Consider the following 14281-nt stretch of genomic DNA (forward strand, 5'->3'; position numbering starts at 1 on the left):
TTGATTTAAATATTCAACTTGGCATCAACCCTTTCACTCGTAGCGTTGACACCAATGTAATGATAGAGTTTATGTCTAGTAGGGTATGTGTGTATCTCCCACAAGTGCCTTGGGTTATGTCTGATCCTTACCTTGTAGGGTAAGTGTATATCTCCCCCAAGTGCTCGTCCATCTTCTACAATAGAGTTTAGCAGGGATGTGCAAGACATAACTCTCAGTGGACTTCCTCCAACTTGATATAAGTTGTCAACCCTGAATCCAAGAGTAAATGCTTCTTTGAAATTTCTTTTCCAAACACGTACCTTTCCATCAATGAATGCCACCTTGAATCCTTTGTCTTCCATCATTGAGCTAGATACTAGGTTCTTCTTTAGATTAGGTACATATAGTACTTCGTGTAGATGAATGGTGTTACCTTGATTCAATTGAAGAGTAACATTCCCAACTCCTTTCACGGGATAGGTGGCATTGTCTCCAAGAATGATTTCCAAAGTTGTATCCTTTCCTATCATATTTTAAAGAACTTCCTTGTACCCATTGAAGTTCCTTGAGGCACCACTATCAATCAACCAATTTCCCAATGTATCTAGAGGAGAGGCAGTAGAGAGGGCAAATATAAGATAATTTATTTTTTTTTGTTATCTACAACATTAGATTCATCGTACCTAGAGTTTCTTGATCTTTTGGGAGGTCGACCATTTCCATGTTGAGTAATGGGAGTATTCCTTTTTCCTTTGTTGTTGAACCTGCCATCGTTTGATTGTTGTTGCCCCTGAAATTGTTGTGGTAGTTGTTGTCATCATCCCGAGGTGTATCCCTTCTATTATGACACTCCCTTGCATAGTGTCCAAACTTGTTACAAATGAAGCATCTTCCCTTCCTTCCTTCTTTGAATCCCAGTCTTCCTTGACATTGCTTCTTTGAACCTGCATTGTCTTCAAGATCTCCGAATTTGCCCCGCATTCAATTTCGATCATTACATAAAAATGCAAGACAACAAAATATTGTTCGCAGAAAACATGCAGAAGAAATTATTTGTTCAATGTCTCCTCCAGATGACCTGCTCCAATCCATATGTTAACATCTCCAAAAGGTTTCCCATAATTATTAAGCTCAATCTATTTTTATCGCATACATTTTCTATCTATTAACAATAGTCAAATTTACTCATTATTAATACATAGTTGCAAATATTACATTGTTATTATATTTTTTAACTACTTGCTTTTAACATTATCTATCTTCTGAAACAAGACGTATGGACTCACAGATATCACAACTATATAGTTATTGCAAAGAAATAGAGGAATCAATAATTACATTACACAATATAGAAACAAGATTTCTACTAGTGCCAAATCCAAATATACCACTATACCGCCTTCGACCAACTATACAATTATTACTAAAAATAAAATCTACTCTGAAACATATAATCCACATACATGAACGCGACAAAATGCAAAAAATACAAACAAACTAGAAATTAAGAAATATGCATCTTCCATTATGCATAAATCTTCTATGGTGTTCGATATGCCATCATTCCTCTTGCATTTTTGACTAGAAGTATTGAAATTCTCATGACAAAGGTAAGTTTATTTTCATTCACTCCAATTTCATTATAACACAATTCACATGCAAACTCATTATAGTCAATTTTAACAATTAATTTCAATATTTAAAATAATAATAATTCTTCTATATATTTTGAACGAAATATTGCTTTTGCAGGTTTCTTATTGCTTCTTCGACTCTCCGATGTCTTCAAAAAGTTGTTATGAAAATTTAAACGTGGAAGGATAACCATCATGTTGTTCACGGTTTAATTTTTTTTTCAAGTTTCTTAGAAACATTACACATTCTAAAAATTTCACATAATATAAATCATTTACCTTCATCTTCTATGTTTTCATGGAATCTTGTTTACTAAATCTTAGCTTCAATGATAATTTACATGTCACAATTCTTCTTCAATTTATGCCTTACGACGTTTCCTTTGCAACATCTGGTGAAATTGCTAGTGGAATCAAATGAGAGAGGTACTCCTAGTTGTCACTTAATTTTATAACTATAATGTGATTAATGGTTTTTCGACTGGAGTCTAAATTGTAGGTTTAATGTGAGTTGTAACTCACTTATTGAAGCCCTACAGGTACATAATGATAATTTTGTTCAGGGGCATAAAATCCAAACCAAGCAACATAATTGTTTTGTAGGTTGTTGCAAGTGTGTTTGGCCAAGGACCACATGAGCATGATACCCACAATTTCTAGAATTATTGTCTTGTAAAATAGAATGTTTTGGCAAAAATTACATTGTCTCTCATTGAACAAAACCCTAGTTCTTCATATCATCGAATAAAACATTTTTTAGCTAGTGGAATCAAATGAGAGAGGTTTTCCCTAGTTGTAATGAGCTTATATTTTTATCAATGAATTTATCCATGGCAGCCTTTAGGAATTTATTATTTGGACAATGTTAGGGCACCTTCTATATAGACATAGGCCTTAGGATTAGGACATCTAGCAATCATTATTATCATGAGGCTTTGGGGCTTCTTCATCAAGAACAAGGATGTCATATAGTTGGGGTTTCATTAGGGAAAGGATTTAAGGGCATCATAAGCATCTTCAACAAGGCTAGAATATCATATTGTCATTATTATGCATGCATGTGCCTATGAGGGTTTCTAGGGCTTCAATATTCATTATTAGGTTATGCATCATGTTCATGCTTAGGGTTAGGGAACCATCTTGTACGACAATAATATTTGTCATCACAAACAATGCCATATTGACATCAATGACAACCTTGACCAACAAAGTCATTTTTGCAATGATAGACGTGACTTTCTATATTTAGAAAGTTACTCTAGAATAGTCAGAAATGAAATTTTATTCAAGGAAATTCATCCCTTAGTTGCCAATTTTCAACACAATTTCTCATACACTCATTACATTAGGTGAACTGGCTAGGGTATTAAGTTATTCAACATGACACATATCCCATGACCATTAGTCATTAGTCATAATGATTGATTTCTCATTCATTGCATCAAGGGAACTGGCTAGAATATTAAGTCATTTAGCAGGACCCATCTCCCATGTTCATTAGTCATAATGCTCAATTTCTCATGCACTCTCATCTACAATCAACATTAATCATAAGGACCAATTTCTCATCTATTCATTGTATTAGGTTACAATGAGCTTGCAAGAGTATTAAGTCATTCTGCACGACCCACCTCCCATGAGTATTAGTCATAATGAACAATTTTTCATGCACTCATTGAGTCAAGGGAATTTTCTAGAATATAAAGCTATTCAATGTGACTCATCTCGCATGAGCATTGGTCATAATGACCAATTTCTCATGTGCTCATTGCATGAGGTGAGAGGGTGAAGAAGTGGCATTGAATATAGTGAAATGAAATCACATGGCATCAATTGTCACCTATGAGACTTATACCTAGTAACGAGGACTTCACAGGAAGGTCACATCACCATTTTAAGGCTTCTTGGCTCAAAGGACACTTAACCATGTAGTTTTTCACCATAATCAAGCCTATTTAGCTTTCTATTCCAACCTATTCAGAGCTCCCTTCTCTTTAAATTAATATTTGTTTATTTCTAAGCATAAGTGGGTGGAAATAACAATAATATCCAGTAGGCATTGACAAGTGCACTTATTTTGAAAGTTTGGAAGTCAGATAATTTGGGGAATCATTATCTGTCAGATCATGTCTTCCTTTGAACATCGGAAAATAATGTGTGTTCGGAGCATATCCATCAAGCTATCAGCACCCTTTTATTCATGTATGCACCAAATTCAACCAATCATACTGCTTCTTAAGTAACAAGAGTCATCAGACATCATATTATAACATCACATCTCCCTTTGAATGTTTGAAAGGTAAGCTTACTTAAAACATAAGCATTGAGCTATATGCAACCTGCTTTTAATCCTATGGTCCATGTGCTGGAATTATCCAATCATAATCATGCAGCTTATATCAAATTTAGTTATCAAGACATTCCTTTCATTAGGAATCATCAGACAAGAACAATCATCAAAGATTTTATGGCTCCCTCTTAAGCCTTTCTTTAAGTCAGATGAGGCAACAACTTCAGAAAAGTTCTGAGTCATCATAGTCCTAGTTGTCTCATCCTTCATTGTGTCAAATTACCCAATTCATGATGGGAAGAAGGCTTTCTCATCGGGCATTCATATTTGTAGAACAATTCTTCACAAAATCCTGATTTAATGCAATCAAGATATCAGGTTCTTTTGCTTATTTTGCTTGTATACTTGATTCTATTTTTCACAAGGATTGATAGAGAACTAGTCAAAGTGTTATGCACTTCTTCTAGATGATCTTCAGGATTGAAGGCTTTAGGTGAGGTGTACTTCTTATACAAGGTGATACAATTTCCTTTACTGACAGATCCTTGAGAGGTTGGATTTTGGCCTAGAATTGTTGTTCCTTTGTTATTTCTTCTTTCCACTTGTAGCTGCAAGCTCATAGTAATTAATGATTTGTAGTCTTCACCAGAATGTCATGTAAATCATGCTCTGTGCTACAATATTAATGTAAGGTGAATCAATTTAGGATCACAACTGTTAGGTCTATTAGTGTAACCCCTTTTTATTATTAGTACAAACCCCTAATTATATCGTTGTGCCCATGTAGTCCCCATATTGTTATTATTGTGCCCTTACATTATTATTATTATGTCGACTCTGATTATATTATGACCCCCTAGACTCCTATATATAGAAAGGAGGTCTTGTCATTTACATCATCCAAGAATTGTTCATTTGTGTAATGTAAAGGAGGTTGCCACCTCGAACATGCTTATTTTGAAGGCATTTATCTATCTTTTCTATCTTTTTGTGAGCTGGTTTCATAACATTTGGTATCAGAGCTTTGAATTCTAGGGTTTCACTACTCCAAATAGGTCATTGTGGCATTTTCACTATAACTTTTTTTCTGCAACATTTTAGAAGCTAAAAAAAACCCATTTGAGCTACAATCGTTTTGAACTTCGGGTCTGAATTTCAGAGCTTTTCTCGTTATATTTTCAGAGATATGATCTAAGGAAGTTAGGGTTTTTGCAGACTCCCGAATTACATTCCAAACATGTGACCTGGGGAAAATCGTCATAACTTTTGTTCTGAGCATCAGATTGAAATTTAGTAAGAAGTTTCAAAAAGAGGACGACTTGTAGTTTTCTGTATATCAGTTTCAGGTACTAAGGTTGAAACAGTGACACGTGGCACTTCGTAAAAGTTCGCTCTACTGAACTAGTCTATAATCATCTCACTGTGGGAGATTTGGCATAACTCTTCCTTGGAGAATCCAATATTTATCATACTTGCAGGGTTAGAAAGAGGACTGAAAGGGCTACTGCAAGACGCGATTTCAGCTATTCAAGATCCACAGTTACAAAGATACAATAGATTCAATATCGAGCTCTTACAAATTGAAAAAAAGGTGTGTAGTTTTTTTTTTTTTTTTTAATTTTGCATAAGGTTGGTTTGAAAAATTAGCTTGAAGGAATTCAAAGGGAATAGTGAAGAATTATTAGCACTAATTGATGACCCGAAGAAATAAAATGGAAACACCTAGTAAGAAACCTGAAAGCTCTAGCATGACTCATGAAGAAGAGGAAGAAATGCAACATGATATATCAAGCCAACCTATGGGTTAGATTCACACCCCAACTTGTTACAAAAGTATTAAGCATGCATGGCAATGACATGGCTACACCACCCTTTCCTTCATCATGCTCAAAGGTATACACATTGACACTAAATTAAATAAAATTAATCAAGATTTGGTATATATCTTTTTTCACTTTTACTCCTAGTAGACCAACCAAGTCTAGGCTATGATATTGACACAATAAATGAATATTTCCCTTTATATGAGGATTTAATAGAGCTCAACATTTCACAAGAAAATTTTCATTTGGGAGTGGAAAGGGAAACACTAACCCCATTACCACCACCACCGTATACTTATTCCATCCATTGGTTCCATTATGTGAATGAGTTAAAAGTCAAAGTCAATAGGGGAGCTCATTCAAAGTCTTCAACTTATAAGATGGTAATTCACCTTCCCAGGTCTACAACTCTATGTAGTTACAAAAGAGAAGTAAATTGGATTATTTGCATGTGTTAGCACATGATTAATAGTTATAGGAATAGGAGGGCACACTTTAATGTGCAATTAGGTAAAATTGCATGTTGCTTTTGGTCCTACATGGGGACATTGTATGTTGAGAGCTATGTGAGGCTATGGTTGTGTCTTAGTGTTTAAGCCTTTCTTGCTACAAAAGGCCAACCCTCCTAAGTAACATTTGGGGATGAAAGAGATTCATAATCTTGAAAGTGTTGGAGTTCCATAATGGCCTACAAACTTTTACCCACTAGGCTACAATCCTTGAGTGCATTGATCATGACATTAGCTACAAAAGTGGGTATTGAAGAGATTGTGTAACAAACACACTTATGAATGACCTTATCCATAACATGGATATCAATGAATTCCTTGAGATGTTTGATAGATTGACTTTCACATGTATATGACTATTGGGTCTTGACTAGAAATCCCTTTGGAACTCATGCTAGATAAACTTACTTGTGCGTTATGCTGCATGTTCCAAAATGGTTCAAGGTCTAGATAGATTGAGAACAAAGTGAAAGACACATAATATTGCAGAGAGAACATGAGATGCATAATTGAAAGTAGAGTGTACAATAAAACCAAATTTTGTTAATGAATATAATGGTCAAAGACACTACAATGTGAATCTAAATACTTGGTGGTTGGAATGGTGGGAACTTATTTATGAGAAGTTATGTAATGACTATGCTCATTTGAAAAAATCCCTTAAAAAGGAGGAAGAAAGCACCTTTTATTACAATACGAAGCATAAATTATAGTGTGTAAAAGCCCTAAAGCTAGAACCCAACATGCCAAACAAAAGGTGTGCTTGACATGTTGAGTTAGAACATCACTTTCCTTGAGACATGACTTTCATGTACAAACTACGGTTTCTTAATGCGAGAACTCGCTACAAATGTATTGATGAACCCTTTGCTAGGAAATGCATCTAGAGAACTATCTATATTGTTTTTAGCCCCCCAAAATAATGAGAACAGTTGGAAAATTGCATCTCAAGTTTAAGTTTGTGAAAATAAGGACCATTTTTGAGACAATGGAGAAGTTAAATGGCCATGTGGATCACTTAATGCTTTTGTTACAAAACATTTATGCAACTTGAGGACTCCTTAAATGCCAAAATTAGGACCATTTCTAAGGTAATAGATGGATCAAATGACCACCTAAATTATTTAATGCTTTTCCTATATAATATCTATGCAACTTGAGATCGGTCTCATTAAATACAAATATAAAGAAAATCTTAATCATATTGCATATATATTTGCCATACTGCTATAACTACTTTTTTTTTGGTTGGTTTGACCTACGAAGGATTTGAACATTGAATCTCATAGTTTACATAATACTTGATAACACGACCATTGCCAATTAAGCTACCCCATGAGCAACATTGTTGTAACTAAACAAAGTCTTTCGGTAGAAATCACATGAGAGAATTTTTGGCTGAAGCGTTTCGAACCAACAAGTGTGGTTCATCATGAAGAGGCATACCATGGCAAAGGCTTAAATAGAGAGCAATGTAGAGACATAATTTCAAGTAACGGCTATATTTGAACAATAATGTTTAAATTATAATTTAATATTAAAATTTAAACATTATTGTTATTAATATTATAATTTAGACATTATTGTTCAAATATAGCCGTTACTTGAAATTATGTCTCTACATTGCTCTCTATTTAACCCTTTGCCATGGTATGCCTCTTCATCTGGTCTTGATGATGAACCACACTTGTTGGTTCGAAACGTGTCGGCCAAAAAATTCTCTCATGTGATTTCTACCGAAAGACTTTGTTTAACTCATTATGGATCACACGAGGACCACACTTGTTGGTTCGAAACGTGTCGGCCAAAAAATTCTCTCATGTGATTTCTACCGAAAGACTTTGTTTAACTCATTATGGATCACACGAGCTTGAATACAGAAATTGTTATAACTATTAAACCAAACTCTAATCATATTATTGGAAAAAAAATATCCAAATTATTATTATTATTATTATTATTTATCATATTACTCTGTATTAGTTTGTCTTTGACCAAAAATTTCTGGGGCTTATCATAGTTGAACATTGAGAATTATTATTTGTTATTTTTATTATTATTTAATTTTATTTATTTGTAAGGTGATTGGTTGATGTCTTCTTATGGGCTGTTTAGTAACTTCCATTTCTAGAGTTACTATTTTTTTGTTTTTAGTTTTATTTCATTTTTTTTTTCATGAATTATAGTTTTTTGCAGTTGTCTATAACGCGACTTTTTGAAAGCTTTTCCGGCGGGTTTTTTCGGTCCAAATCCGGCAGGAATTTATTGGAATCGCAAGTTTGATAGCTAGTTTCTGCACAATGAAAGCGTCCCAGGGGTTTTTCAGGGTGTTGAATCCAAATATGCAGTTAAAAAATCATTTTAACTGCAACAAATCAAGATTTAACCTCAATTTCTCCCGCCGGATTCCGTCACCGGAATCTCCAAAAAGTCGCATTATAGACAACTCCTAGTTTTTTCTTCATTTAAGATGACTTATTATTATATTAAAAAATGTTTTAATAAATTTAATTATAAAAATTATATATATTAATAAAAAATAAAACACACACATATATAAAAACACATCTATTAAATTGTATATATATGTTAATATAAACAATATTGGTTAATCATATTTCTTACTTTAGGGTGACACCATTCATCAATACAATCTTTTATTAGTTGTTTTATTTTTGTGATGAAATCATTGTCTTTATTATTTTTGAGGTGAAATCTTAATTTATGTTATTTAAAGTGGTTTTTTACTTTGAAAAACCCCTAAGGCATTTCGATTGTGCAGGGGTTACCCATCAAGCTTGTGATTTCAATAAATTCCTGGTGGATTTTAGAGAAATTAGACCAGAAAAAATAATTGCAAAAACTTCCAAAAATCGCATTAAAGACAACTTGTATTTAAACTAAGCGGTAGGTACTAACTACTATGTAGTCTTTATTCAATATTTTATTAGTTATTTTATTTTTGTGATAAATTTTTTGTTAAATTATAATTGAAAAAAATAAAAATAAATAAATATGAAAAGTCAAGATAGGGCCCATTTTAAAGCTTCCCTCTCCCAACACAACACAACAATGTGAGATGAAAAACAAACCTAAAAAACCATTAAAAAAAAGTGATTATATTCCATGGATGGCCCATGCAAAAGTTGTCATCTAAGCATTTAGGGCGTGAGGATCACAAGCCTTATGTCAATCCCTCCCAAAGAGGGGAAGAATGCCCTTGACCCTTTCGTTTTTGAAGGGCCTGGCAAGGCTCTCACCGTAACATTTATTTGTTGCGTACGGATCATGTGAACATTCTTCCAGTTTGCATTCGCTCGGCAAGGAATCAGATACGAACATCGCTTGTGAATGCCATGAAACTTCGCCCATAGAAAAGAAAAGGTTATTCTCCTTCCCAGCCAGTCTTCTTGGGCCGGCTTTTATTAGCTAGACTCGCTGGCCTGGCTTTGGTAGGGCAGTTGGAGACGGTCAAGAGCCACAAACTGGGGGCAAGGGCAACATCGAAAACGAGTGCGAAAAAGCCTGTAAGTTGATGATTTTATTCAGAGTTTTGTTGTGGGATTGCCGTTTTCGTTTTCGTGTGGTTTTTCTTATTGGATCCTTCTGTTTTTTGGCATTTTGATTGATGGGTTCTCCTATGATAGCATTGAATTTATAGAGGTCTTCATTTTGCCTGATGGCACCAGTTATTTTTTTTCCTCTATTTTCAATAACCATTTGAACAGTTGTTGGATCGCCGATCGATATGGTAGGCAGCAAATCTTCTCCTGGATCTCCTGGGGAAAGCCCAGAAGAGAATTTGCCCGTTGAGATTAATGGGTCCATTGAAAGTCTTAGCAGGAAGGCACAGAATGTTCTTTCTTTGGGGAAAAAGCACACATTTTGGGAAACACAACCAGTAGGCCAATTCAAGGACGTCCAGAATCATGATTTGCCTGAAGGCCCAATCGAGGATCCGACCCCCTTGTCTGAGGTTAGGCAGGAGCCTTATAATCTGCCAAGCCAGTATGAGTGGTGTACTTGTGATATTAACAAGGACGAGACCTCTATAGAGATTTACAATCTCCTGACTAATAACTATGTGGAGGATGATGAGAACATGTTTAGATTTGATTACTCCAAGGAGTTCTTAAGATGGGCTCTCAGGCCTCCTGGTTATTTCAAGAGTTGGCATATTGGTGTTCGGGTTAAGAGCACCAGGAAGCTGGTGGCTTTCATCACTGGGGTCCCTGCCAAGATCAGGGTTCGAGATCGGTCCGTTCTGATGGCAGAGATCAATTTCCTATGTGTCCACAAGAAGCTTCGGTCCAAGAGGCTTGCCCCTGTTCTGATCAAGGAGGTTACCAGGAGGGTGCATTTGGAGAACATATGGCAAGCTGCCTACACTGCAGGGGTTGTCCTCCCCACTCCGATTGCCACTTGCCAATATTGGCACAGGTCCTTGAATCCTAAGAAGCTCATCGAGGTTGGATTCTCTAGGCTTGGAGCTCGGATGACTATGAGCAGGACTATCAAATTATATCGGTTGCCAGAGACTACTGTGACTCCTGGTTTCAGGGCAATGGAAAGGCACGATGTCCCTGCAGTCACAAGGCTTCTACATAATTACTTGTCCAAGTTTGTTGTGGCTCCGGATTTCAATGAAGATGATGTGGAGCACTGGCTGGTTCCTACTGAAGATGTGATTGATAGCTATGTGGTCGAAAACCCTGACACTCATGAGATTACAGACTTCTGCAGCTTCTACACTCTGCCCTCCTCTATTCTTGGCAATGCCAACTACTCCATGCTGAAGGCTGCTTACTCCTATTATAACGTTTCAACCCGGACACCTCTGCTACAGTTGATGAATGACGTTCTCATTGTGGCAAAGAAGAAAGATTATGATGTGTTTAATGCTCTGGACATCATGCAGAATGAGTCATTTTTGAAGGACCTGAAGTTTGGGCCTGGGGATGGACAGCTTCATTATTATCTCTACAATTATCGCATCAAAGATGCCCTTAAACCCTCTCAATTAGGACTGGTTCTTTTATAGTGTCAGGTTCTTTGTTAATCTTGGATGCAAATAATGGCACGTCAAGGAAACAGTCTAATTTTGATGTACTTATAGATCTTGTTTGTTTGCTGAATTTATAGTAGTCTCCACGTCTGATAATATTTTTCACCTCGTAAAGTCATCCAAGGTCATGTTCACCCAGTTACCTATATTTTAGTATTTGTTTTCAGATATTTTTGGATATGCAAACAGCTTGGGAGCTCAGACAAGTAATTTCGTTGTATGGAAATTGCAGATTCGGCTAACCACCTTGCCATCTTTTGGGATTCCCTTTTGATCATGTTCTGTCATATTAATATTCTTGTTTGTAATCAATTTTTGATCGGATAAATTATTTCCAGGCATACTGTATATTTCATATTTGTAATGGCTTGCGGATTGTTCAAGCAGAGATTTGCTATATTCAAGTAACAGGTAGTATGACTTGGTAGCTTTTAGTGACGTCAGAATCTTGTGAATGCTTTGTCGATCACTACTGAGTTGAGACAATTGCAGTCAATGAAGGTGATCTTAGACGCCTCTCCTTGTTGCTTACAGAATTGCAGTTGTATACATAAAAAATGAATTTTTTATATCTATTTTCTTCCATGGAAGAAAAAGCTTTATATTTGATATTTCTTATAGGAAATCAAAATATACATTGACCCTGGCCTTTCAGGTTAAAAAAAAAAGGTAATGCTGTCAACAGCCTGTCGTAGATACTGCTTATTACAGTCCTTGAGCATAGTCTCTCAGATAAAGTTAAAACATCAAAGCATCACAAAACTTATCTTGAATACTAGGTCCTATTGATCCTTTCATAGCACTGTTAATCTATTTTTATAAGAAAAACAGAGAAACATCATCTTCATGACTATTAAAAAGGGAACTTGCTGAATCTGAAGCCAAGTCTCCAACTCTAAATTCTTGAACTGTTATGGTTCCTTCCTGCAGAGACAAAATGAATTCTTTCATTTTAATTTAGATTTCAAATTTATTCATTATTATGTTTGTCTTGTCTCTAAGAGGCCTTGCAATGATTGATCATCTTTCATCGTCCAGGAAGCCATTTGTTTGTATGAATAATAAAAATAACCAGGTTAATTCTTTTTTGGTGGAAGTGCCTTGAGAAACATGCCCCGAGGGGCTGGGCTGCGTAGAGCAGACTTTCTTCTGCTTAGGTGCCAGGTCTTAAGGGTAGTTATTCCACCAAAATCAGGACATCCACCTGGCCTCATCCGATCTGAAGATAATGTGGAAACTATAGTTCATTGTACTAGAAACATATTCTGTAATAGATTTGTTTCATCATCTAGAATCATATTATGTTATAGATCTATTTCATCATTATGGTTGTATTAGCTGATTAAACATGCCTTAATAAGGTTAGGTTCATGGCCGATTAATTTAATGACTGTAAGAATTCAGAAGAATATTTTTGCATATTTTCGATATGTAGCATGGTATTTTCTATATGTCTGCAAGTGCTCATTTCTTTTGTATTGCAGAGAGGTTAATTTGTGAATTTGTAATTTGTATAGTATTTGGAGTTGTGATTTTGTTTTGCGAGTATGACTCAGAATCCCAAGTCAAATGCACGAGTCAGGCTCGGGCATCTGTCTATAAATGGTTCAGAAAAGTTAAAAAAACAGACGACTAGTAAAGCTCTCTACGGACTTGATTGCAGACAGCCATTAGACCTCTCACCTGTCCAGATTCCATGGTGTTTTGTAGTATTCAATCAATCTCATCTATGTATTTTGAAACAAATCAGTTTGAAAATTTGCATTATTTGGACATCATAAACTCTCTCCCACACACACGAGTGTTTTTTAGTTTTTTCATTTATTGAGTCAACTCCGTAGTTTTTCCCAAGTCTGAGCCGAGTCTGCCCAATTTGGTTAAAAGCCAAGACAAATTGTGCAAGTCTCAATAGGTTTCAGAATATCAAGTTATGAAATTGAGAGTTTTGTACTATGTTCCACCAAGTTTTTGGGATAGGGAGCACCAGAATCTGAAGATACACATGGGATGTGTAGGAATACCCTCAAATTTTAGGGAAATTCAGGGCAATGTCAGGGTCCCTAGCGTAGGGGTTCCCATCTCTAAAAATTATAAAAATAAAAATAATAATGCTAAAATCCAAATACCAACAGTTCATTCCATGCAAATTCATGATTGTGTAATCCAGTGAAAAGACTATAATCCTCCCAATTCCAAAATCTTGAAAATTGTTAAGTCTGCTGAATTCTGAATGGGATATGAAATTCTACTTTCTCTATATGAAGTTGGAACCACTTTCAGACATCCTGAAACAGTTAATGGTTCTGGGTGGAGGGTGTCAAAGTGCCCCTCTTTTGGGGGAACTTGTCCTACCCATTGAGGAAACATTTACCCATGCATTTTCTCTCTAGCTTCCCCCAAAGGGGGATGTGGGGAAACATTTCCCCAAGTGCCCCCTCACCTGTGGAGTATGGGAGGAAACATGGGGTATGCCCACCACTCTGGGGATATATCCCCGTGGAACACTGATTCTGTATATGACATTGCTTATCAAGATTTTTGGAGACTTATTCGGAGGAGGTTATATATTCGAATCGTTAGGTCCAAGAAGCCAAATGTGGTATAGCATCTTGTTTTATTTTAAGCTTTATTTCTACATGTAGATAGAGTCTGGCTATGGCATTTTCACTCCCGCATGAAGTTGAAGTTGTGTCAAACAATTGTGGTACCCCAACTTTTAAAGGTATTCTGTTAAAGGATTTTGAATTTCGTCATGCTTTCATTTTCCAGTAAAGAGATTAATACTATAAGATTGGATGTGTACCTGAACCAAAAGCAACCAGTTTACAGATTAGAAGCTGGACCTCAAATCCTGTCATACAGGGTAGTCATTTTGCAACTCTTGTGACATGGCTGACAAAACTAAATTCCTCGAAAGCTTTTGATTCTTACTATAGAAAACAACATAAAACTAGGGGATCTATACTCATGTTCCAAAA

At 35.7% G+C, this 14281-nt stretch overlaps 1 protein-coding gene across 2 annotated transcripts; it reads left to right on the forward strand.

Annotated features, from left to right (window-relative positions):
* Positions 1 to 9398: 9398 nt before the first annotated feature.
* Positions 9399 to 11741, forward strand: LOC149221090 (glycylpeptide N-tetradecanoyltransferase 1-like). 2 transcript variants are annotated; one of them, XM_089384993.1, is made up of 2 exons: positions 9399 to 9765; positions 9886 to 11741. In XM_089384993.1, exon 2 carries the CDS (start codon positions 9987 to 9989, stop codon positions 11277 to 11279), a length of 1293 nt encoding a protein of 430 aa, XP_089241119.1. In that variant the 5' UTR covers positions 9399 to 9765; positions 9886 to 9986; the 3' UTR covers positions 11280 to 11741. The 2 variants fall into 2 exon arrangements, with proteins under 2 accessions (XP_089241119.1, XP_089241120.1); XM_089384994.1 differs by having other exon boundaries at positions 9967 to 11741.
* The last annotated feature ends 2540 nt before the right edge of the window (positions 11742 to 14281 follow it).

Source organism: Pinus tabuliformis, chromosome Q (genome assembly GCF_031772625.1).
Source record: "Pinus tabuliformis cultivar Carrire ecotype Pingquan chromosome Q, CPIR1, whole genome shotgun sequence".
Classification (NCBI taxonomy): domain Eukaryota; kingdom Viridiplantae; phylum Streptophyta; class Pinopsida; order Pinales; family Pinaceae; genus Pinus; species Pinus tabuliformis.

Coding starts and splice junctions, on each gene's coding strand:
- LOC149221090 (XM_089384993.1), top strand. CDS start 9,987: ATGGTAGGCAGCAAATCTTCTCCTGGATCTCCTGGGGAAAGCCCAGAA.